At 51.0% G+C, this 22,705-nt stretch overlaps 1 protein-coding gene across 1 annotated transcript in view; it reads left to right on the forward strand.

Moving 5' to 3' along the window:
* The window catches only part of PDE3B (phosphodiesterase 3B), a 510,152-nt gene that overhangs the window by 486,792 nt on the left and 655 nt on the right, over positions 1-22,705 (forward strand). The window contains exons 4-15 of the mRNA XM_073659062.1: positions 1,004-1,146; positions 1,278-1,384; positions 1,818-2,013; positions 3,587-3,663; positions 4,290-4,414; positions 4,672-4,806; positions 6,665-6,776; positions 7,291-7,389; positions 8,710-8,900; positions 9,444-9,647; positions 11,506-11,667; positions 11,903-12,182. Coding sequence (XP_073515163.1) covers positions 1,004-1,146; positions 1,278-1,384; positions 1,818-2,013; positions 3,587-3,663; positions 4,290-4,414; positions 4,672-4,806; positions 6,665-6,776; positions 7,291-7,389; positions 8,710-8,900; positions 9,444-9,647; positions 11,506-11,667; positions 11,903-12,182 — 1,831 coding nt within the window. The remainder of the gene's footprint in view (positions 1-1,003; positions 1,147-1,277; positions 1,385-1,817; positions 2,014-3,586; positions 3,664-4,289; positions 4,415-4,671; positions 4,807-6,664; positions 6,777-7,290; positions 7,390-8,709; positions 8,901-9,443; positions 9,648-11,505; positions 11,668-11,902; positions 12,183-22,705) is intronic.

Consider the following 22,705-nt stretch of genomic DNA (forward strand, 5'->3'; position numbering starts at 1 on the left):
TGATGTAATGTCTGGAGGTTATATCAGTACTTTAGCGTTATAAGAGGGGCTGATATCAGTCACATATGGTGTAATGTCTGGGGGTTATATCAGTACTGGAGTGTTATAAGAGGGGATGATATCAGTCAGATATGGTGTAATGTCTGGAGGTTATATCAGTACTGGAGTGTTATAAGAGGAGCTGATATCAGTCACATATGATGTAGTGTCTGGAGGTTATATCAGTACTGGAGCGTTATAAGAGGGGCTGATATCAGTCAGATATGGTGTAATGTCTGGAGGTTATATCAGTACTGGAGCGTTATAAGAGGAGCTGATATCTGTCACATATGGTGTAATGTCTGGAGGTTATATCAGTACTGGAGCGTTATAAGAGGGGCTGATATCAGTCACATATGATGTAATGTCTGGAGGTTATATCAGTACTGGAGCGTTATAAGAGGGGCTGTTATCAGTCACATATGGTGTAATGTCTGGAGGTTATATCAGTACTGGAGCGTTATAAGAGGAGCTGATATCAGTCACATATGATGTAATGTCTGAAGGTTATATCAGTACTGGAGCGTTATAAGAGGGGCTGATATCAGTCACATATGGTGTAATGTCTGGAGGTTATATCAGTACTGGAGCGTTATAAGAGGGGCTGATATCAGTCACATATGGTGTAATGTCTGGAGGTTATATCAGTACTGGAGCGTTATAAGAGGAGCTGATATCAGTCACATATGATGTAATGTCTGAAGGTTATATCAGTACTGGAGCGTTATAAGAGGGGCTGATATCAGTCACATATGATGTAATGTCTGGAGGTTATATCCGTACTGGAGCGTTATAAGAGGCTGATATCAGTCACATATGATGTAATGTCTGGAGGTTATATAAGATGACATGGCAGGTAACAGAATGCAGTGTGTTACATAGAGCAGTTGGGGTCTGTGGGGTCTGCTCTTGTATTCTTGGATTTGTAGTTCTCTTGATGTTACTCTCCTTTTTTCTTCTCCAGGGGTTGAACAGTCGCAGCAGTTTGCCCACCCCTCAGTTACGCAGGTGCTCCGGAGCCTCATCTCTGCAGCCAATGGAGCTGGCGACTTCCAGGTGGGAGAGAAGTAATGGAAAGCGAGCCCACCCTGATTTCAGCACAGCCAGGTGAGATGCGTGTACAGCGCTGTAGTGTCAGTTTTTTACCAGCAGATGGCGGCAGAGCTCGTCAGCTGTTCCCATGCAGGACATTATACAATGTATCTCCTTCCATTGTTAGTTAATGATATTTTTTGCAGCCAATCATCTTATCCCAATGGACCTTTCAGCTCCAACCTGCTGACAATCCCAAAGCAGAGGTCCTCGTCTGTGACTCTGACCCCCCACGTGGGCACCCGCAGAGCTGGTAAGCGGCACAGTGTGTCAGTCACAAATCATTTTACCTCTGTTTTAATAGATCTCTGCCTGTAATCAGAGTCACTTACACCAGAGACTGAGGACCTGCATGCTCTAGCCTTCACACAGCTGAGGGGTTGTAGCAGTGTATCAGTGCAGTCAGCAACACAACAGCAGGATGTACGCGAGAATATAGGGAGAGCGGAGCGCCAGGTACACAGGCAATGACCAGCCTATTACTCCCTGTTATCAGCCATCACTGGGGGAGGTGCCTACAATCTATTACTCCCTGTTATCAGCCATCACTGGGGGAGGTGCCTACAATCTATTACTCCCTGTTATCAGCCATCACTGGGGGAGGTGACTCTAGGAGACTATTCTATTCCTCTCTGTTATCAGCCTGTGTGCGCCTGTCTGATGTTCGGGGGTCCCGCTGGTTGCAGGTACCTCTCCCATCCTGAGCCCGGTCAGTTCTCCGGCACACGGTTCTGTGTTCGGCCGATCTCCCGTCGAGTTCCCGGACACGGCTGATTTCCTCACTAAGCCCAGTGTGACGTTACATAAGGCTGTCGGCCTCGCGCTCGGCTCTCAGGACTTCCCGCAGCCAATCAGATCGCCTACAAGCCATATATGTCACAGGTAACCGCGCCGGAGCCATCGGGGGAGGGGCAGAATGAGCGGCCTCATTTCCATATTGTGTACTGATGACCGCTGCTCCTCGGGGCGGGGGGAAACATGGGGGCGGGGGGGCCGGGTTGCTTGGGCGTGGGTCTGGGTGGTGGGGGCAGGGATCTGGTTGTCAGGACCGGGTGGTTGAGGCAGGGGTCAGGTTGTCGTGGGCGGGGGTTGGGTGGTCAGGGCAGGGGTCGGGTTGTCGGAGCTGTGTGGTCGGGGTGGGGGCCAGGTTGTCAGGACCGGGTGGTCGGGTTGTCGGGGCCGGGTGATTGAGGCGGGGGTCGGGTTGTCGGTGCCGGGTGGACGGGGCGGGGGCCGGGTGGTTGAGGCGGGGGTCGTGTTGTCGGTGCCGGGTGGTCGGGGTGTCGGGGCCGGGTGGTTGAGGCGGGGGTCGGGTTGTCGGGGCCAGGTGGTCGGGGCGGGGGCTAGGTGGTTGAGGCGGGGGTCGGGTTGTCGGGGCCGGGTGGTTGAGGCGGGGGCCGGGTTGTCGGTGCCGGGTGGTCGGGGCGGGGACTGGGTGGTTGAGGCAGGGGTTGGGTTGTCGGTGCCGGGTGGTCGGGGCGGGGACTGGGTGGTTGAGGCGGGGGTTGGGTTGTCGGGGCCGGGTGGTTGAGGCGGGGGCCGGGTGGTTGATGTGGGGGTCGTGTTGTCTTGGCCGGGTGGTTGAGGCGGGGGTCGGGTTGTCGGTGCCATGTGGTCGGGTTGTGGGGGCCGGGTGGTCGGGGTGGGGGCCGGATGGTTGAGGCGGGGGCCGGGTTGTCGGGGCCGGGTGGTTGGGGCAGGGGTCGGGTTGTCAGGACCAGGTGGTTGAGGCGGGCGTCGGGTTGTGGGGGCCGGGTGGTCGGGGCGGGGGCCGGCTTGTCAGGACCAGGTGGTTGAGGCGGGCGTCGGGTTGTGGGGGCCGGGTGGTCGGGGCGGGGGCTGTGTGGTTGAGGCGGGGGTCAGGTTGTCGGTGCCGGGTGGTCGGGGCGGGTACTGGGTGGTTGAGGCGGGGGTCGGGTTGTGGGGGCCGGGTGGTCGGGGCGGGGGCTGTGTGGTTGAGGCGGGGGCCGGGTTGTCGGTGCCGGGTGGTCGGGGCGGGGACTGGGTGGTTGAGGCGGGGGTTGGGTTGTCGGGGCCGGGTGGTTGAGGCGGGGGCCGGGTGGTTGATGTGGGGGTCGTGTTGTCTTGGCCGGGTGGTTGAGGCGGGGGTCGGGTTGTCGGTGCCATGTGGTCGGGTTGTGGGGGCCGGGTGGTCGGGGTGGGGGCCGGATGGTTGAGGCGGGGGCCGGGTTGTCGGGGCCGGGTGGTTGGGGCAGGGGTCGGGTTGTCGTGGTCGGGGCGGGGGCCGGCTTGTCAGGACCAGGTGGTTGAGGCGGGCGTCGGGTTGTCATGGGCGGGGGTCGGGTGATCAGGGCGGGGGCCGGGTGGTCGGTGGGTGGGGGTCGGGTGGTCGGGGCGGGGGCCGGGTGGTCGGTGGGTGGGGGTCGGGTGGTCGGGGCGGGGGCCTGGCTGTCAGACCTCTGTCCATAGATTCATCGTCTCCTTCTTCCTCCAGTTGTGATCACAGGATTTTTAAATCTTCTTCACATTCAGAATCTCTGGACGGCGGCGAGAACCAAGCGCAGAAATCAGGTGAGAGCAGAGCCGCCTCCCGGGGGGTTCAGTGTCTCCTGTGCTCGGGGGGTCCGCGCTGCTGCCTGTGCCCGGGGGGTCCGCGCTGCTGCCTGTGCCCGGGGAGTCCGCGCTGCTGCCTGTGCCCGGGGGGTCCGCGCTGCTGCCTGTGCCCGGGGGGTCCGCGCTGCTGCCTGTGCCCGGGGGGTCCGCGCTGCTGCCTGTGCCCGGGGGGTCCGCGCTGCTGCCTGTGCCCGGGGAGTCCTTGCTGCTGCCTGTGCCCGGGGGGTCCGCGCTGCTGCCTGTGCCCGGGGGGGTCCGCGCTGCTGCCTGTGCCCGGGGGGGTCCGCGCTGCTGCCTGTGCCCGGGGGGGTCCGCGCTGCTGCCTGTGCCCGGGGGGGTCCGCGCTGCTGCCTGTGCCCGGGGGGGTCCGCGCTGCTGCCTGTGCCCGGGGGGGTCCGCGCTGCTGCCTGTGCCCGGGGGGGTCCGCGCTGCTGCCTGTGCCCGGGGTGGGGGTCCGCGCTGCTGCCTGTGCCCGGGGGGGGGTCCGCGCTGCTGCCTGTGCCCGGGGGGGGGTCCGCGCTGCTGCCTGTGCCCGGGGGGTCCGGCGATTTCGTTACTCTCCGCTCACTTTCTTCTGTCCTCAGGGGAATACTCTGACGTTCGGTCCGAACCTTTGCACTTATCGGAGCGGACGCCGGAGGGCCGAGCGTCCAGCGATGGTACGACACTACTGCAGGAGGAGCAGACGCACGGGAGCCCGCAGCCGGAGGTGAGCGCAGCCTCTCGCAGAGGATGAAGCTGTATTGACCGGAGTCTTCTTATAGCTGAGGGTTTGTTACAGTGCATCAGAGCTCATTCCTGTCCCGGACTCCGGGCTGATACATTGTAACAGATCCTCAGCTGTGAGAGCAGTCAGTTTTCATCCTGTTGATGTTTCCATTCACTGATGATGAATCTCTTTTTTTTGGGGGGGGTCTTTGTGACCCCCGGTTACTTGCTCTGACCTTGTCCTTCTGTTTGGGGCAGATTGAGGAGTCGGCAGCACTGGATTTGCTCATTGAGGATCAGGATGAATTATTGCAGAAAATGGATAATTGGAATTTTCCAATCTTCGATCTCATGGAGAAAACTGGCGGGAAATGTGGGCGGATCCTGAGTCAGGTGCGACAGTCGCGATACATTGTATCTGACCCTCGTTACTTCTGTCACTTGCAGTACCTCTTTTCACCACTGCATAATTTCCATAGACTTCAGTGCAACAGCGCCCCCAGCTGTCACCCGATCATCCGGATTTTCTTTGCTCATTCTCTGGCTCCTCGCCCTTCCTGTGTTTTCTGGTTGCCTGATAATCTGGCAGATGCTGGATGATCAGAATTCCCGTATATCCAGACTGCGTCCTGTGGGTGCAGATTTAGCTTTCCATCCCCCGCCATTATCGCAGCCTCCGTTCAGACATTATAAATGTGTCTTTCCGGGCGGCTGGCGATTATTGATCTCCGGCTCATTCTCGGCCTGACAACTTTTCATGATGACTTCACTTTTTGGCTCCTGCGTCTCCCAATAAAACTCCCAATTCTCCAGAATTGTCTAATGCAGCTGAAGCGGCCGCCGCTGCCAAAATGTATCGCTGAGATCATTGGACTCCGAAATGCTAGAATGAGTAATCCCGGGTCCTCCGAGGATAGCGGCTGAAATGATGAGCCCCCCTGTCCCCGCCGCGCAAGGAAGCCAGGCGGCGCCATTGATGGAGCCTTAATTTAGATGAAATGTAGATGTGATACGGGGGAGATCAGCCGCAAAGACCCCAGGAGACGCTTGTGAATGGCCCCTGTCTGTGAGGGGCAGGGGTCGGCGGCTTGGTGGGAAGTGCTGAGCCGGAAGTTGGGCAGGAGAAGGTTGGGAGATGGGCGGCCAAAAGATGGTGGGTAGCTGTGCGGGAAGTGGTCGGAGCTGGGCAGGCAGGAGGCGGTCGGAGCTGGGCAGGCAGGAGGCGGTCGGAGCTGGGCAGGCAGGAGGCGGTCGGAGCTGGGCAGGCAGGAGGCGGTCGGAGCTGGGCAGGCAGGAGGCGGTCGGAGCTGGGCAGGCAGGAGGCGGTCGGAGCTGGGCAGGCAGGAGGCGGTCGGAGCTGGGCAGGCGAGAGGCGGTCGGAGCTGGGCAGGCAGGAGGCGGTTGGAGCTGGGCAGGCAGGAGGCGGTTGGAGCTGGGCAGGCAGGAGGCGGTCGGAGCTGGGCAGGCAGGAGGCGGTCGGAGCTGGGCAGGCAGGAGGCGGTCGGAGCTGGGCAGGCAGGAGGCGGTCGGAGCTGGGCAGGCAGGAGGCGGTCGGAGCTGGGCAGGCAGGAGGCGGTCGGAGCTGGGCAGGCAGGAAGCGGTCGGAGCTGGGTAGGCTGGAGGTGGTCGGAGCTGGGCAGGCTGGAGGTGTTCGGGCGGTCGATAGTTGGTCGGGGGAGGTGGTCGGAGCTGGGTAGGCTGGAGGTGGTCGGAGCTGGGCAGGCTGGAGGTGTTCGGGCGGTCGATAGTTGGTCGGGGGAGGTGGTCGGAGCTGGGCAGGCAGGAGGTGGTCGGCAGCTTGGCAGACAGTAAATAAGATATAATGTCCTTTTCTTTAACTAACAGACATAGTTGCGCGCTGGAGCAAACATGAAATATATGAAATTGAATCTCATTACTGCTGTAGAAAATAGAATAACTGAGAATACCTGGTGCATAAATTGGCCAATTCATGTGCGTCCGCCCCTCGGCCTCCAGCAGGATCCTCGTATACCGGCAGACTTCAGCCTAGGAGAGGATTCACACTACGCAGGTTCCCAGCAATGAGTCGTCTTACCGCAGCCGCCGGGTTCACGTGAATTGGCCAATTTATGCGCTAAGTATTCTCAGTACTTTTCCTTCATGGCTTCTACTCCAGTCACATCCAGAGCTGCTGTCACTGTTCTGCACCAGGCCTGCGGACGTTTGCTGCGGTTTCCTATGTCTCACTATGTCGGGTGTCAGTGTGACGTCTCCCGTTTTGTGTTCGCAGGTCTCATGCTCCCTGTTCTACGATACAAGCTTGTTTGAAATCTTCAAAATTCCTGAAATCAAATTCCAAAACTTCTTCCGGGCGTTAGAAAGCGGCTACCGGGATATTCCATGTGAGTACGAGGCGGCACGGACACGGCCCACCCCTGACGCTCTCCGGAAGGGCCCACCCCGGACGCTCTCCGGACGCGGCCCACCCCGGACGCTCTCCGGACGCGGCCCACCCCGGACGCTCTCCGGACGCGGCCCACCCCGGACGCTCTCCGGACGCGGCCCACCCCGGACGCTCTCCGGACGCGGCCCACCCCGGACGCTCTCCGGACGCGGCCCACCCCGGATGTGGCCCTCCCCGGACGCGGCCCTCCCCGGACGCGGCCCACCCCGGACGCGGCCCTCCCCGGACGCGGCCCTCCCCGGACGCGGCCCTCCCCGGACGCGGCCCACCCCGGACGCGGCCCACCCCGGACGCGGCCCTCCCCGGACGCGGCCCACCCCGGACGCGGCCCACCCCGGACACGGCCCTCCCCGGACGCGGCCCACCCCGGACGCGGCGCTCCCCGGACACGGGCCCACGTGCTGCAGCCTGATCCGGGGGTCTCCCCTCTAATATTTGGGGTTTCCTTGCAGACCACAATCGCACTCACGCCACGGACGTCATGCACGCGGTTTGGTTTCTGACCACACGGCCGATCCCGGGTTTCCAGGAGCTGAGCAGCGATGAGGCCGGTGAGTCCGGACCCTCCTGGTCATTTACTTTGTCTTTGGACCTATGGGGGTCTCCAACACGCTGTAACGAAATTTGAGCAGAGCAGGACACAGGCCCATAAAGAAGGAAACAGTTACTGTGATGGCGCGGCCGCCGTCTGGACCGGGACCACCATGACGATGATCGGTGCCCCCCTCCATACAGACCCCCAGTAGCAGAGGTGCATGGATTTGAGGGTCTATGGATCGGAAATGTTCTGCCCTTTCTTAGAGTTCTCCACGTACACCCCTCAGGAGGTGGCTGAGTGCCTGCTGAGGGTTGTAGTTCTTCACTGGTAGCCGCCCTGTCTCCAGTCCTGCCGGGGTTAATGTCGCCCACGTGTTTTATGAGCCGCTTGTATTTCTGGGTAATTGATTGATGGGTAAATGCTGATCATTCCTCGCCGGCTGCCAAGTCCCCGCTCCCCCGCCGGTGCCGCTCCCCCCCGCCGCGCGCTCGCACCGCCTCTGCTGCAGTCAGCACTTTGCCGGCTCCGCGGCGCATTAGGATAATAATTCTTTACATAATTAGGAAATTAAACATCAGAACTAAAAATATCCCAGCGGAGCGCAGCGCCAGGAGGAGGGCGGCCGGGGCGGCACCGGGGGGATCCCTCGCTGCCAGGAGCTGGGGGGGCGGCTTCTGAGGCCACAGACTTATTATGGACGGGGCCCTATAATGCAGGAGGAGGAGGGGCCACTATTCCAGCAGCTGCAGTATTAACCCCTTGGATGCTGCAGGGTCCGGCTGCCCATTGGCTGTGTGGTGGCGCTCGCTCGGCTCTGCTATGCCTGTGCTGCAGGCGGAGCCGGATTGTAAATGTCTCTGCAGCTTTTTAGCGGATTTCCCACCGGGCGGCCGAGCAGCAATGATGAGGGTCATTAGCAAAATTTTGCAGGTTTTATAGGCGACGTCCCCCCGGTGCCGCGGTTTCCAGCTGTTACCGTCACATGTGAGGAGCCGCAGGGCTGGCAATGATTGTGGGGTCATTGCCAGCGCTACACCATCAATATAAGTTCAGTGGGGGTGCGACATCCCCCACATTCAGTTGTTATTGGTGCTCAGTTGTGGAGCAGAACTGCACAGCGCCCTCATCTGTAAAGTGGCCACAGTGGGTACTGCAGATCCACACCTATCCATCCGAGTATGCAGTACCGGGCTGTGGCCACTATACAGATGATGGCGCTGTGCACCAGCACTGAGAACTGCCGGATGTCGCACCTCCACTGTTCCGATACTGAGGGGCTATACTATGGGCATTATTCTCTATCACGCCTTATTCTCTGTTGTCCTCTCTCCAGAAGCGGACGGCAGTGGTTGTCGCACATACTTGTCCTCGAGGAGTTGTCAGATGACAGATGACAGTTATGGCTGCTTGGCGGCGAACATCCCGGCACTGGAGCTGATGGCGCTGTACGTGGCGGCTGCGATGCACGACTATGACCACCCCGGTCGCACAAACGCCTTTCTTGTGGCCACAAATGCACCGCAGGTGAGTGCGGCATGAAGGACTGCACCCGCGGGTGCTCTGCTGAGGGCGGCATGCAGGACTGCACCCGCGGGCGCTCTTCTGGGGGTGGCATGAAGGACTGCACCCCCAGAAGCTCTGCTGGGGGCGGCACGCAGGACTGCACCCGCGGGCGCTCTGCTGGGGGCAGCATGCAGGACTGCACCCGCGGGCGCTCTGCTGGGGGCAGCATGCAGGACTGCACCCGCGGGCGCTCTGCTGGCGGCGGCATGCAGGACCCCGTAACGTGATTATGGGGAAGCAGCGGAGTGCCGCCGTCATCGTGTTATAATGATGGATGTGGTGCAGCCGCCGGGCGGGGCGAGGGCTGCGGCCACATGGCGGGGCGAGGGCTGCAGCCACCTGGTGGCGGGGCGAGGGCTGCAGCCACATGGTGGCAGGGCGAGGGCTGCGGCCACATGGTGGCGGGGCGAGGGCTGCGGCCACATTGGGGGAGTGCCGGGGGCCTTGGTGCGCGGTGGGGACGGCAGCCCAGACGCCTGCGCTGACTCCATGCTCTGCTTTCAGGCCGTGCTGTATAATGACAGATCGGTGCTGGAGAACCATCACGCGGCGGCCGCCTGGAACCTCTTCCTCTCGCGGCCGGATTACAACTTCCTGACGTTCCTGGACCACGTGCAGTTCAAGCGGTTCCGCTTCCTGGTGATCGAGGCAATCCTTGCCACCGACCTCAAGAAACACTTTGACTTTCTGGCCGAGTTCAATGCCAAGGTCAGTACCGCGAGCGCCGCCGGTGTCTGGGGGGGGTCTGCAATCCTCCGCATTTTCCAGACCTCTGCTTGCAGGCAGTGAATCTCCAGGACTTATTTCCTCACTATCACGGTGGTGCTACAATGTATCAGTGTAATGCCATAATGGAAACAGTGTGCTTGCTCTGGGGTTGCCATGGTAACATCCACTATGTCTAGGATAACACCTGGGAGGTCACGCAGATCCCACCACTGCCTGCAGTTTGTCAGGGAATAGCTCTCAGCTGCCTCCAATCATCAGGACAATTACACAATTGACTGACGAGTGATGGACGAGGCCGCAGCTGCTTCCACTACTGGGCCGGTTATTGGGAAACTCACTGTCAGCGTATGGTATATACACCTCCAATGCTCAGAATTTATATAATATGTATATACCTTGGTACGGTCATTGCCAACTCCACAATAACAAAAAGAACCCACTAGCTGCCACCACCAATCGTTTATACAGACTGATTGGACGCCCGTTACAGGAGGCGTATGGCTTCAGGGGTGCAATTTACGGAGAAAGAGGAACAAAACTATTAAATTTTATAGATATAATCCGGGAAGGTAGGCAGTGTTTATAAAAAATATACAAAGATGATAGAAAATGGGAACAAAACACGGTATATACAATACGTAAAATAAAAGGGGAAACGAAAGAAAAGTACTAAACCTGATGTCACGGGATCGGCTCTGTCTCTTATGAAGCAGACTGCCTTCAGAAGAACCCTACTTTAGGGAGAGAGGGAAGAAAGACAAGTGCGGCGCTTCCTCTGAGCGTAATACCTTTTTACCAAAAAAAAAAAAATGATTTTCTTTGTGGTTATGCTCACCTTTAATCAGTAACATATCCACGTTGAGATTCTCAAGGGATCAGTTCTTTGTTCACATCTCCTCCATGTCTTGTATAATCCAATAAGGTGTGCAGCTCACTGTGGAGAACTGTGTGCTGATCCTGATTCGGATCTACATAGGTAGTCAATTCTGAGTGAAAAAGAAACTCCAAACAAATGTGGCGCTAATCACCTTAGGATTTCTGATCACTGTGTGACACTGATCATAGTTTGCTTTTAATAAGACCAGTCACGCACACACACCTCCATCCTGTGACTCATAACAGGGATGTGGCTAGTTCTTTTTAGGAAATGATAGAATCCCCAACATCTTCTCCCATGGAGGTCCCAGGTGGCAGATATTACTGTCATGTTTCCTATTACGATTTTATCTATTCATAGATGGGAAACATGGCATGGATAGCATCATCCGTCTGAGAGATATTAATTTGGAGGTGCTGCGGCAACCATTCACTGGCGTAAGACAATGTGTTATGTTCGTCAGGACTCTGAAAATATGTCTCTCATATCTGTCATGTCTATGCTGTTCATGAAAACCTCAATATTCATAACTTGCAAGGCAGCTTAAAGTAGTTTGCCTGCCGGTTCTGTGACACAGGCAGGCAAGGGATATAAACCTGTCACTTCTCCATTCTTCTGAATGTTGTTGGATGGAAAGGTGTCTGTGATCTATCAGATGACCAACTTTAATGATCTGTTTGCAGAGGGGAGTTAGAGGGTCACCTGGAGGTCATTGAGCTACATTTTGCTCCATGCTTCACGGTGAATAAGAGACCTTTATAGATGTCACAATTCTATCTATAAAACGCTACATTTATTTTTTCCGGTGTGTACAGTTACTATCATGTGACCTCTGTAAGTACAGGGGTCACATGATGGCAAGTGCTCTTTAAATAACAAATGTTACCATGACAACCCCAGAGCAAGCACAACGTTTCCTGGACGCCTTGTAACGTAGGGAACGGCTTCCTCTTCCGGCAGGTAAACGACGTCACCAGTAACGGCATCGACTGGAGCAACGAGAACGACCGGCTCCTCGTGTGCCAAGTGTGCATCAAACTGGCGGACATCAACGGCCCGGCCAAGACCCGCGAGCTGCACCTGAAGTGGACGGAAGGCATCGTCAACGAGTTCTACGAGCAGGTAGAGGCGCGGCCCCTGAGCGCACTGCTGCCCGGGATGGGCCCCTAAAGGGTGGCCCCTGAGCGCACTGCTGCCCGGGATGGGCCCCTAAAGGGTGGCCCCTGAGCGCACTGAGGCCCCTAAATGCGCCGTGGCCCTGCAGGGTCATCCCGTGCCTCTTAGTATTCCGGAACAAATAATGAAGCGCGGGGCCTCTGTGCTGCTGTTTATTGGCTGATTATGGCCTCTGTTCCAGGGTGACGAGGAGGAGAGTCTGGGGTTACCCGTCAGCCCCTTCATGGACCGCGCGGCCCCCCAGCTGGCCAAGCTCCAGGAATCCTTCATCACACACATTGTGGGGCCCCTGTGTGACTCCTACGACGCTGCCGGCCTGCTCCCCGGGAAGTGGGTGGACGAGGAAGCGATAGAGAGTGATGAGGACGACGACAATGATGATGATGATGATGATGATGAAGAGGAGGAAGAGGGCGACGACCTGGACTCCGAAGATGAAGAAGTGAATGAGATTGATCACAGTAAGTGCAAGGGGAATCTCCTGACCCCACAGGATAATACAGAATAGTGAGTGCAGCTCTGGAGTATAATACAGAAGGTAACTCAGGATCAGTAATGTAATGTATGTACACAGTGACTGCACCAGCAGAATAGTGAGTGCAGCTCTGGAGTATAATACAGGAGGTAACTCAGGATCAGTAATGTAATGTATGTACACAGTGACTGCACCAGCAGAATAGTGAGTGCAGCTCTGGAGTATAATACAGGAGGTAACTCAGGATCAGTAATGTAATGTATGTACATAGTGACTGCACCAGCAGAATAGTGAGTGCAGCTCTGGAGTATAATACAGGAGGTAACTCAGGATCAGTAATGTAATGTATGTACACAGTGACTGCACCAGCAGAATAGTGAGTGCAGCTCTGGAGTATAATACAGGATGTAACTCAGGATCAGTAATGTAATGTATGTACACAGTGACTGCACCAGCAGAATAGTGAGTGCAGCTCTGGAGTATAATACAGGAGGTAACTCAGGATCAGTAATGTAATGTATGTACACAGTGACTGCACCAGCAGAATAGTGAGTGCAGCTCTGGAGTATAAAACAGGAGGTAACTCAGGATCAGTATTGTAATGTATGTACACAGTGTCTGCACCAGCAGAATAGTGAGTGCAGCTCTGGAGTATAATACACTATGTAACTCAGGATCAGTATTGTAATGTATGTACACAGTGTCTGCACCAGCAGAATAGTGAGTGCAGCTCTGGAGGATAATACAGGATGTAACTCAGGATCAGTAATGTAATGTATGTACACAGTGACTGCACCAGCAGAATAGTGAGTGCAGCTCTGGGGTATAATACAGGAGGTAACTCAGGATCAGTAATGTAATGTAGGTACACAGTGACTGCACCAGCAGAATAGTGAGTGCAGCTCTGGAGTATAATACAGGATGTAACTCAGGATCAGTAATGTAATGTATGTACACAGTGACTGCACCAGCAGAATAGTGAGTGCAGCTCTGGAGTATAATACAGGAGGTAACTCAGGATCAGTAATGTAATGTAGGTACACAGTGACTTCACCAGCAGAATAGTGAGTGCAGCTCTGGGGTATAATACAGGAGGTAACTCAGGATCAGTAATGTAATGTAGGTACACAGTGACTTCACCAGCAGAATAGTGAGTGCAGCTCTGGAGTATAATACAGGAGGTAACTCAGGATCAGTAATGTAATGTATGTACACAGTGACTGCACCAGCAGAATAGTGAGCGCAGCTCTGGAGGATAATACAGGATGTAACTCAGGATCAGTAATGTAATGTATGTACACGGTGACTGCACCAGCAGAATAGTGAGTGCAGCTCTGGAGTATAATACAGGATGTAACTCAGGATCAGTAATGTAATGTATGTACACAGTGACTGCACCAGCAGAATAGTGAGTGCAGCTCTGGGGTATAATACAGGAGGTAACTCAGGATCAGTAATGTAATGTATGTGCACAGTGACTTCACCAGCAGAATAGTGAGTGCAGCTGTGGAGTATAATACAGGAGGTAACTCAGGATCAGTAATGTAATGTATGTACACAGTGACTGCACCAGCAGAATAGTGAGTGCAGCTCTGGAGTATAATACAGGAGGTAACTCAGGATCAGTAATGTAATGTATGTACACAGTGACTGCACCAGCAGAATAGTGAGTGCAGCTCTGGAGTATAATACAGGAGGTAACTCAGGATCAGTAATGTAATGTATGTACACAGTGACTGCACCAGCAGAATAGTGAGTTCAGCTCTGGAGTATAATACAGGAGGTAACTCAGGATCAGTAATGTAATGTAGGTACACAGTGACTTCACCAGCAGAATAGTGAGTGCAGCTGTGGAGTATAATACAGGATGTAACTCAGGATCAGTAATGTAATGTATGTACACAGTGACTGCACCAGCAGAATAGCGAGTGCAGCTCTGGAGTATAATACAGGATGTAACTCAGGATCAGTAATGTAATGTATGTACATAGTGACTGCACCAGCAGAATAGTGAGTGCAGCTCTGGAGTATAATACAGGAGGTAACTCAGGATCAGTAATGTAATGTATGTACACAGTGACTGCACCAGCAGAATAGTGAGTGCAGCTCTGGAGTATAATACAGGATGTAACTCAGGATCAGTAATGTAATGTATGTACACAGTGACTGCACCAGCAGAATAGTGAGTGCAGCTCTGGAGTATAATACAGGAGGTAACTCAGGATCAGTAATGTAATGTATGTACACAGTGACTGCACCAGCAGAATAGTGAGTGCAGCTCTGGAGTATAAAACAGGAGGTAACTCAGGATCAGTATTGTAATGTATGTACACAGTGTCTGCACCAGCAGAATAGTGAGTGCAGCTCTGGAGTATAATACACTATGTAACTCAGGATCAGTATTGTAATGTATGTACACAGTGTCTGCACCAGCAGAATAGTGAGTGCAGCTCTGGAGGATAATACAGGAGGTAACTCAGGATCAGTAATGTAATGTAGGTACACAGTGACTTCACCAGCAGAATAGTGAGTGCAGCTCTGGGGTATAATACAGGAGGTAACTCAGGATCAGTAATGTAATGTAGGTACACAGTGACTTCACCAGCAGAATAGTGAGTGCAGCTCTGGAGTATAATACAGGAGGTAACTCAGGATCAGTAATGTAATGTATGTACACAGTGACTGCACCAGCAGAATAGTGAGCGCAGCTCTGGAGGATAATACAGGATGTAACTCAGGATCAGTAATGTAATGTATGTACACGGTGACTGCACCAGCAGAATAGTGAGTGCAGCTCTGGAGTATAATACAGGATGTAACTCAGGATCAGTAATGTAATGTATGTACACAGTGACTGCACCAGCAGAATAGTGAGTGCAGCTCTGGGGTATAATACAGGAGGTAACTCAGGATCAGTAATGTAATGTATGTGCACAGTGACTTCACCAGCAGAATAGTGAGTGCAGCTGTGGAGTATAATACAGGAGGTAACTCAGGATCAGTAATGTAATGTATGTACACAGTGACTGCACCAGCAGAATAGTGAGTGCAGCTCTGGAGTATAATACAGGAGGTAACTCAGGATCAGTAATGTAATGTATGTACACAGTGACTGCACCAGCAGAATAGTGAGTGCAGCTCTGGGGTATAATACAGGAGGTAACTCAGGATCAGTAATGTAATGTATGTGCACAGTGACTTCACCAGCAGAATAGTGAGTGCAGCTGTGGAGTATAATACAGGAGGTAACTCAGGATCAGTAATGTAATGTATGTACACAGTGACTGCACCAGCAGAATAGTGAGTGCAGCTCTGGAGTATAATACAGGAGGTAACTCAGGATCAGTATTGTAATGTATGTACACAGTGTCTGCACCAGCAGAATAGTGAGTGCAGCTCTGGAGTATAATACACTATGTAACTCAGGATCAGTAATGTAATGTATGTACACAGTGACTGCACCAGCAGACTAGTGAGTGCAGCTCTGGAGTATAATACAGGAGGTAACTCAGGATCAGTATTGTAATGTATGTACACAGTGTCTGCACCAGCAGAATAGTGAGTGCAGCTCTGGAGGATAATACAGGATGTAACTCAGGATCAGTAATGTAATGTATGTACACAGTGAGTGCAGCTCTGGGGTATAATACAGGAGGTAACTCAGGATCAGTAATGTAATGTATGTACACAGTGACTGCACCAGCAGAATAGTGAGCGCAGCTCTGGAGGATAATACAGGATGTAACTCAGGATCAGTAATGTAATGTATGTACACGGTGACTGCACCAGCAGAATAGTGAGTGCAGCTCTGGAGTATAATACAGGATGTAACTCAGGATCAGTAATGTAATGTATGTACACAGTGACTGCACCAGCAGAATAGTGAGTGCAGCGCTGGGGTATAATACAGGAGGTAACTCAGGATCAGTAATGTAATGTATGTGCACAGTGACTTCACCAGCAGAATAGTGAGTGCAGCTGTGGAGTATAATACAGGAGGTAACTCAGGATCAGTAATGTAATGTATGTACACAGTGACTGCACCAGCAGAATAGTGAGTGCAGCTCTGGAGTATAATACAGGAGGTAACTCAGGATCAGTAATGTAATGTATGTACACAGTGACTGCACCAGCAGAATAGTGAGTGCAGCTCTGGAGTATAATACAGGAGGTAACTCAGGATCAGTAATGTAATGTATGTACACAGTGACTGCACCAGCAGAATAGTGAGTTCAGCTCTGGAGTATAATACAGGAGGTAACTCAGGATCAGTAATGTAATGTATGTACACAGTGACTGCACCAGCAGAATAGTGAGTGCAGCTCTGGAGTATAATACAGGAGGTAACTCAGGATCAGTATTGTAATGTATGTACACAGTGTCTGCACCAGCAGAATAGTGAGTGCAGCTCTGGAGTATAATACACTATGTAACTCAGGATCAGTAATGTAATGTATGTACATAGTGACTGCACCAGCAGAATAGTGAGTGCAGCTCTGGAGTATAATACAGGAGGTAACTCAGGATCAGTAATGTAATGTATGTACACAGTGACTGCACCAGCAGAATAGTGAGTTCAGCTCTGGAGTATAATACAGGAGGTAACTCAGGATCAGTAATGTAATGTATGTACACAGTGACTGCACCAGCAGAATAGTGAGTGCAGCTCTGGAGTATAATACAGGAGGTAACTCAGGATCAGTATTGTAATGTATGTACACAGTGTCTGCACCAGCAGAATAGTGAGTGCAGCTCTGGAGTATAATACACTATGTAACTCAGGATCAGTAATGTAATGTATGTACACAGTGACTGCACCAGCAGACTAGTGAGTGCAGCTCTGGAGTATAATACAGGAGGTAACTCAGGATCAGTATTGTAATGTATGTACACAGTGTCTGCACCAGCAGAATAGTGAGTGCAGCTCTGGAGGATAATACAGGATGTAACTCAGGATCAGTAATGTAATGTATGTACACAGTGAGTGCAGCTCTGGGGTATAATACAGGAGGTAACTCAGCATCAGTAATGTAATGTATGTACACAGTGACTGCACCAGCAGAATAGTGAGTGCAGCTCTGGAGTATAATACAGGATGTAACTCAGGATCAGTAATGTAATGTATGTACACAGTGACTGCACCAGCAGAATAGCGAGTGCAGCTCTGGAGTATAATACAGGATGTAACTCAGGATCAGTAATGTAATGTATGTACATAGTGACTGCACCAGCAGAATAGTGAGTGCAGCTCTGGAGGATAATACAGGATGTAACTCAGGATCAGTAATGTAATGTATGTACACAGTGACTGCACCAGCAGAACAGTGAGTGCAGCTCTGGAGTATAATACAGGATGTAACTCAGGATCAGTAATGTAATGTATGTACACAGTGACTGCACCAGCAGAATAGCGAGTGCAGCTCTGGAGTATAATACAGGATGTAACTCAGGATCAGTAATGTAATGTATGTACACAGTGACTGCACCAGCAGAATAGTGAGTGCAGCTCTGGAGTATAATACAGGATGTAACTCAGGATCAGTAATGTAATGTATGTACACAGTGACTGCACCAGCAGAATAGTGAGTGCAGCTCTGGAGTATAATACAGGAGGTAACTCAGGATCAGTATTGTAATGTATGTACACAGTGACTGCACCAGCAGAATAGTGAGTGCAGCTCTGGAGTATAATACACTATGTAACTCAGGATCAGTAATGTAATGTATGTACACAGTGACTGCACCAGCAGAATAGTGAGTGCAGCTCTGGGGTATAATACAGGAGGTAACTCAGGATCAGTAATGTAATGTATGTGCACAGTGACTTCACCAGCAGAATAGTGAGTGCAGCTGTGGAGTATAATACAGGATGTAACTCAGGATCAGTAATGTAATGTATGTACACAGTGACTGCACCAGCAGAATAGTGAGTGCAGCTCTGGGGTATAATACAGGAGGTAACTCAGGATCAGTAATGTAATGTATGTACACAGTGACTGCACCAGCAGAATAGTGAGTGCAGCTCTGGGGTATAATACACTATGTAACTCAGGATCAGTAATGTAATGTATGTACACAGTGACTGCACCAGCAGAATAGTGAGTGCAGCTCTGGAGTATAATACACTATGTAACTCAGGATCAGTAATGTAATGTATGTACACAGTGACTGCACCAGCAGAATAGTGAGTGCAGCTCTGGAGTATAATACAGGATGTAACTCAGGATCAGTAATGTAATGTATGTACACAGTGACTGCACCAGCAGAATAGTGAGTGCAGCTCTGGGGTATAATACAGGAGGTAACTCAGGATCAGTAATGTAATGTATGTACACAGTGACTGCACCAGCAGAATAGTGAGTGCAGCTCTGGAGTATAATACAGGAGGTAACTCAGGATCAGTAATGTAATGTATGTACACAGTGACTGCACCAGCAGAATAGTGAGTGCAGCTCTGGAGTATAATACAGGATGTAACTCAGGATCAGTAATGTAATGTATGTACACAGTGACTGCACCAGCATAATATCGAGTGCAGCTCTGGAGTATAATACAGGATGTAACTCAGGATCAGTAATGTAATGTATGTACATAGTGACTGCACCAGCAGAATAGTGAGTGCAGCTCTGGAGTATAATACAGGAGGTAACTCAGGATCAGTAATGTAATGTATGTACACAGTGACTGCACCAGCAGAATAGTGAGTTCAGCTCTGGAGTATAATACAGGAGGTAACTCAGGATCAGTAATGTAATGTATGTACACAGTGACTGCACCAGCAGAATAGTGAGTGCAGCTCTGGAGTATAATACAGGAGGTAACTCAGGATCAGTATTGTAATGTATGTACACAGTGTCTGCACCAGCAGAATAGTGAGTGCAGCTCTGGAGTATAATACACTATGTAACTCAGGATCAGTAATGTAATGTATGTACACAGTGACTGCACCAGCAGACTAGTGAGTGCAGCTCTGGAGTATAATACAGGAGGTAACTCAGGATCAGTATTGTAATGTATGTACACAGTGTCTGCACCAGCAGAATAGTGAGTGCAGCTCTGGAGGATAATACAGGATGTAACTCAGGATCAGTAATGTAATGTATGTACACAGTGAGTGCAGCTCTGGGGTATAATACAGGAGGTAACTCAGCATCAGTAATGTAATGTATGTACACAGTGACTGCACCAGCAGAATAGTGAGTGCAGCTCTGGAGTATAATACAGGATGTAACTCAGGATCAGTAATGTAATGTATGTACACAGTGACTGCACCAGCAGAATAGCGAGTGCAGCTCTGGAGTATAATACAGGATGTAACTCAGGATCAGTAATGTAATGTATGTACATAGTGACTGCACCAGCAGAATAGTGAGTGCAGCTCTGGAGGATAATACAGGATGTAACTCAGGATCAGTAATGTAATGTATGTACACAGTGACTGCACCAGCAGAACAGTGAGTGCAGCTCTGGAGTATAATACAGGATGTAACTCAGGATCAGTAATGTAATGTATGTACACAGTGACTGCACCAGCAGAATAGCGAGTGCAGCTCTGGAGTATAATACAGGATGTAACTCAGGATCAGTAATGTAATGTATGTACACAGTGACTGCACCAGCAGAATAGTGAGTGCAGCTCTGGAGTATAATACAGGATGTAACTCAGGATCAGTAATGTAATGTATGTACACAGTGACTGCACCAGCAGAATAGTGAGTGCAGCTCTGGAGTATAATACAGGAGGTAACTCAGGATCAGTATTGTAATGTATGTACACAGTGACTGCACCAGCAGAATAGTGAGTGCAGCTCTGGAGTATAATACACTATGTAACTCAGGATCAGTAATGTAATGTATGTACACAGTGACTGCACCAGCAGAATAGTGAGTGCAGCTCTGGGGTATAATACAGGAGGTAACTCAGGATCAGTAATGTAATGTATGTGCACAGTGACTTCACCAGCAGAATAGTGAGTGCAGCTGTGGAGTATAATACAGGATGTAACTCAGGATCAGTAATGTAATGTATGTACACAGTGACTGCACCAGCAGAATAGTGAGTGCAGCTCTGGGGTATAATACAGGAGGTAACTCAGGATCAGTAATGTAATGTATGTACACAGTGACTGCACCAGCAGAATAGTGAGTGCAGCTCTGGGGTATAATACACTATGTAACTCAGGATCAGTAATGTAATGTATGTACACAGTGACTGCACCAGCAGAATAGTGAGTGCAGCTCTGGAGTATAATACACTATGTAACTCAGGATCAGTAATGTAATGTATGTACACAGTGACTGCACCAGCAGAATAGTGAGTGCAGCTCTGGAGTATAATACAGGATGTAACTCAGGATCAGTAATGTAATGTATGTACACAGTGACTGCACCAGCAGAATAGTGAGTGCAGCTCTGGGGTATAATACAGGAGGTAACTCAGGATCAGTAATGTAATGTATGTACACAGTGACTGCACCAGCAGAATAGTGAGTGCAGCTCTGGAGTATAATACAGGAGGTAACTCAGGATCAGTAATGTAATGTATGTACACAGTGACTGCACCAGCAGAATAGTGAGTGCAGCTCTGGAGTATAATACAGGATGTAACTCAGGATCAGTAATGTAATGTATGTACACAGTGACTGCACCAGCATAATATCGAGTGCAGCTCTGGAGTATAATACAGGATGTAACTCAGGATCAGTAATGTAATGTATGTACATAGTGACTGCACCAGCAGAATAGTGAGTGCAGCTCTGGAGTATAATACAGGAGGTAACTCAGGATCAGTAATGTAATGTATGTACACAGTGACTGCACCAGCAGAATAGTGAGTTCAGCTCTGGAGTATAATACAGGAGGTAACTCAGGATCAGTAATGTAATGTATGTACACAGTGACTGCACCAGCAGAATAGTGAGTGCAGCTCTGGAGTATAATACAGGAGGTAACTCAGGATCAGTATTGTAATGTATGTACACAGTGTCTGCACCAGCAGAATAGTGAGTGCAGCTCTGGAGTATAATACACTATGTAACTCAGGATCAGTAATGTAATGTATGTACACAGTGACTGCACCAGCAGACTAGTGAGTGCAGCTCTGGAGTATAATACAGGAGGTAACTCAGGATCAGTATTGTAATGTATGTACACAGTGTCTGCACCAGCAGAATAGTGAGTGCAGCTCTGGAGTATAATACAGGAGGTAACTCAGGATCAGTAATGTAATGTATGTACACAGTGACTGCACCAGCAGAATAGTGAGTGCAGCTCTGGAGTATAATACAGGATGTAACTCAGGATCAGTAATGTAATGTATGTACACAGTGACTGCACCAGCAGAATAGCGAGTGCAGCTCTGGAGTATAATACAGGATGTAACTCAGGATCAGTAATGTAATGTATGTACATAGTGACTGCACCAGCAGAATAGTGAGTGCAGCTCTGGAGGATAATACAGGATGTAACTCAGGATCAGTAATGTAATGTATGTACACAGTGACTGCACCAGCAGAACAGTGAGTGCAGCTCTGGAGTATAATACAGGATGTAACTCAGGATCAGTAATGTAATGTATGTACACAGTGACTGCACCAGCAGACTAGTGAGTGCAGCTCTGGAGTATAATACAGGAGGTAACTCAGGATCAGTATTGTAATGTATGTACACAGTGTCTGCACCAGCAGAATAGTGAGTGCAGCTCTGGAGGATAATACAGGATGTAACTCAGGATCAGTAATGTAATGTATGTACACAGTGAGTGCAGCTCTGGGGTATAATACAGGAGGTAACTCAGGATCAGTAATGTAATGTATGTACACAGTGACTGCACCAGCAGAATAGTGAGTGCAGCTCTGGAGGATAATACAGGATGTAACTCAGGATCAGTAATGTAATGTATGTACACAGTGACTGCACCAGCAGAACAGTGAGTGCAGCTCTGGAGTATAATACAGGATGTAACTCAGGATCAGTAATGTAATGTATGTACACAGTGACTGCACCAGCAGAATAGCGAGTGCAGCTCTGGAGTATAATACAGGAGGTAACTCAGGATCAGTAATGTAATGTATGTACACAGTGACTGCACCAGCAGAATAGTGAGTGCAGCTCTGGAGTATAATACAGGAGGTAACTCAGGATCAGTAATGTATGTACACAGTGACTGCACCAGCAGAATAGTGAGTGCAGCTCTGGAGTATAATACAGGATGTAACTCAGGATCAGTAATGTAATGTATGTACACAGTGACTGCACCAGCAGAATAGTGAGTGCAGCTCTGGCGTATAATACAGGAGGTAACTCAGGATCAGTAATGTAATGTATGTACAGTGACTGCACCAGCAGAATAGTGAGTGCAGCTCTGGGGTATAATACAGGAGGTAACTCAGGATCAGTAATGTAATGTATGTACACAGTGACTGCACCAGCAGAATAATGAGTGCAGCTCTGGAGTATAATACAGGAGGTAACTCAGGATCAGTAATGTAATGTATGTACACAGTGACT

Source organism: Phyllobates terribilis, unplaced genomic scaffold (assembly GCF_046119375.1).
Source record: "Phyllobates terribilis strain yellow unplaced genomic scaffold, ASM4611937v1 Scaffold_13__5_contigs__length_258822181, whole genome shotgun sequence".
NCBI classification, from domain to species: domain Eukaryota; kingdom Metazoa; phylum Chordata; class Amphibia; order Anura; family Dendrobatidae; genus Phyllobates; species Phyllobates terribilis.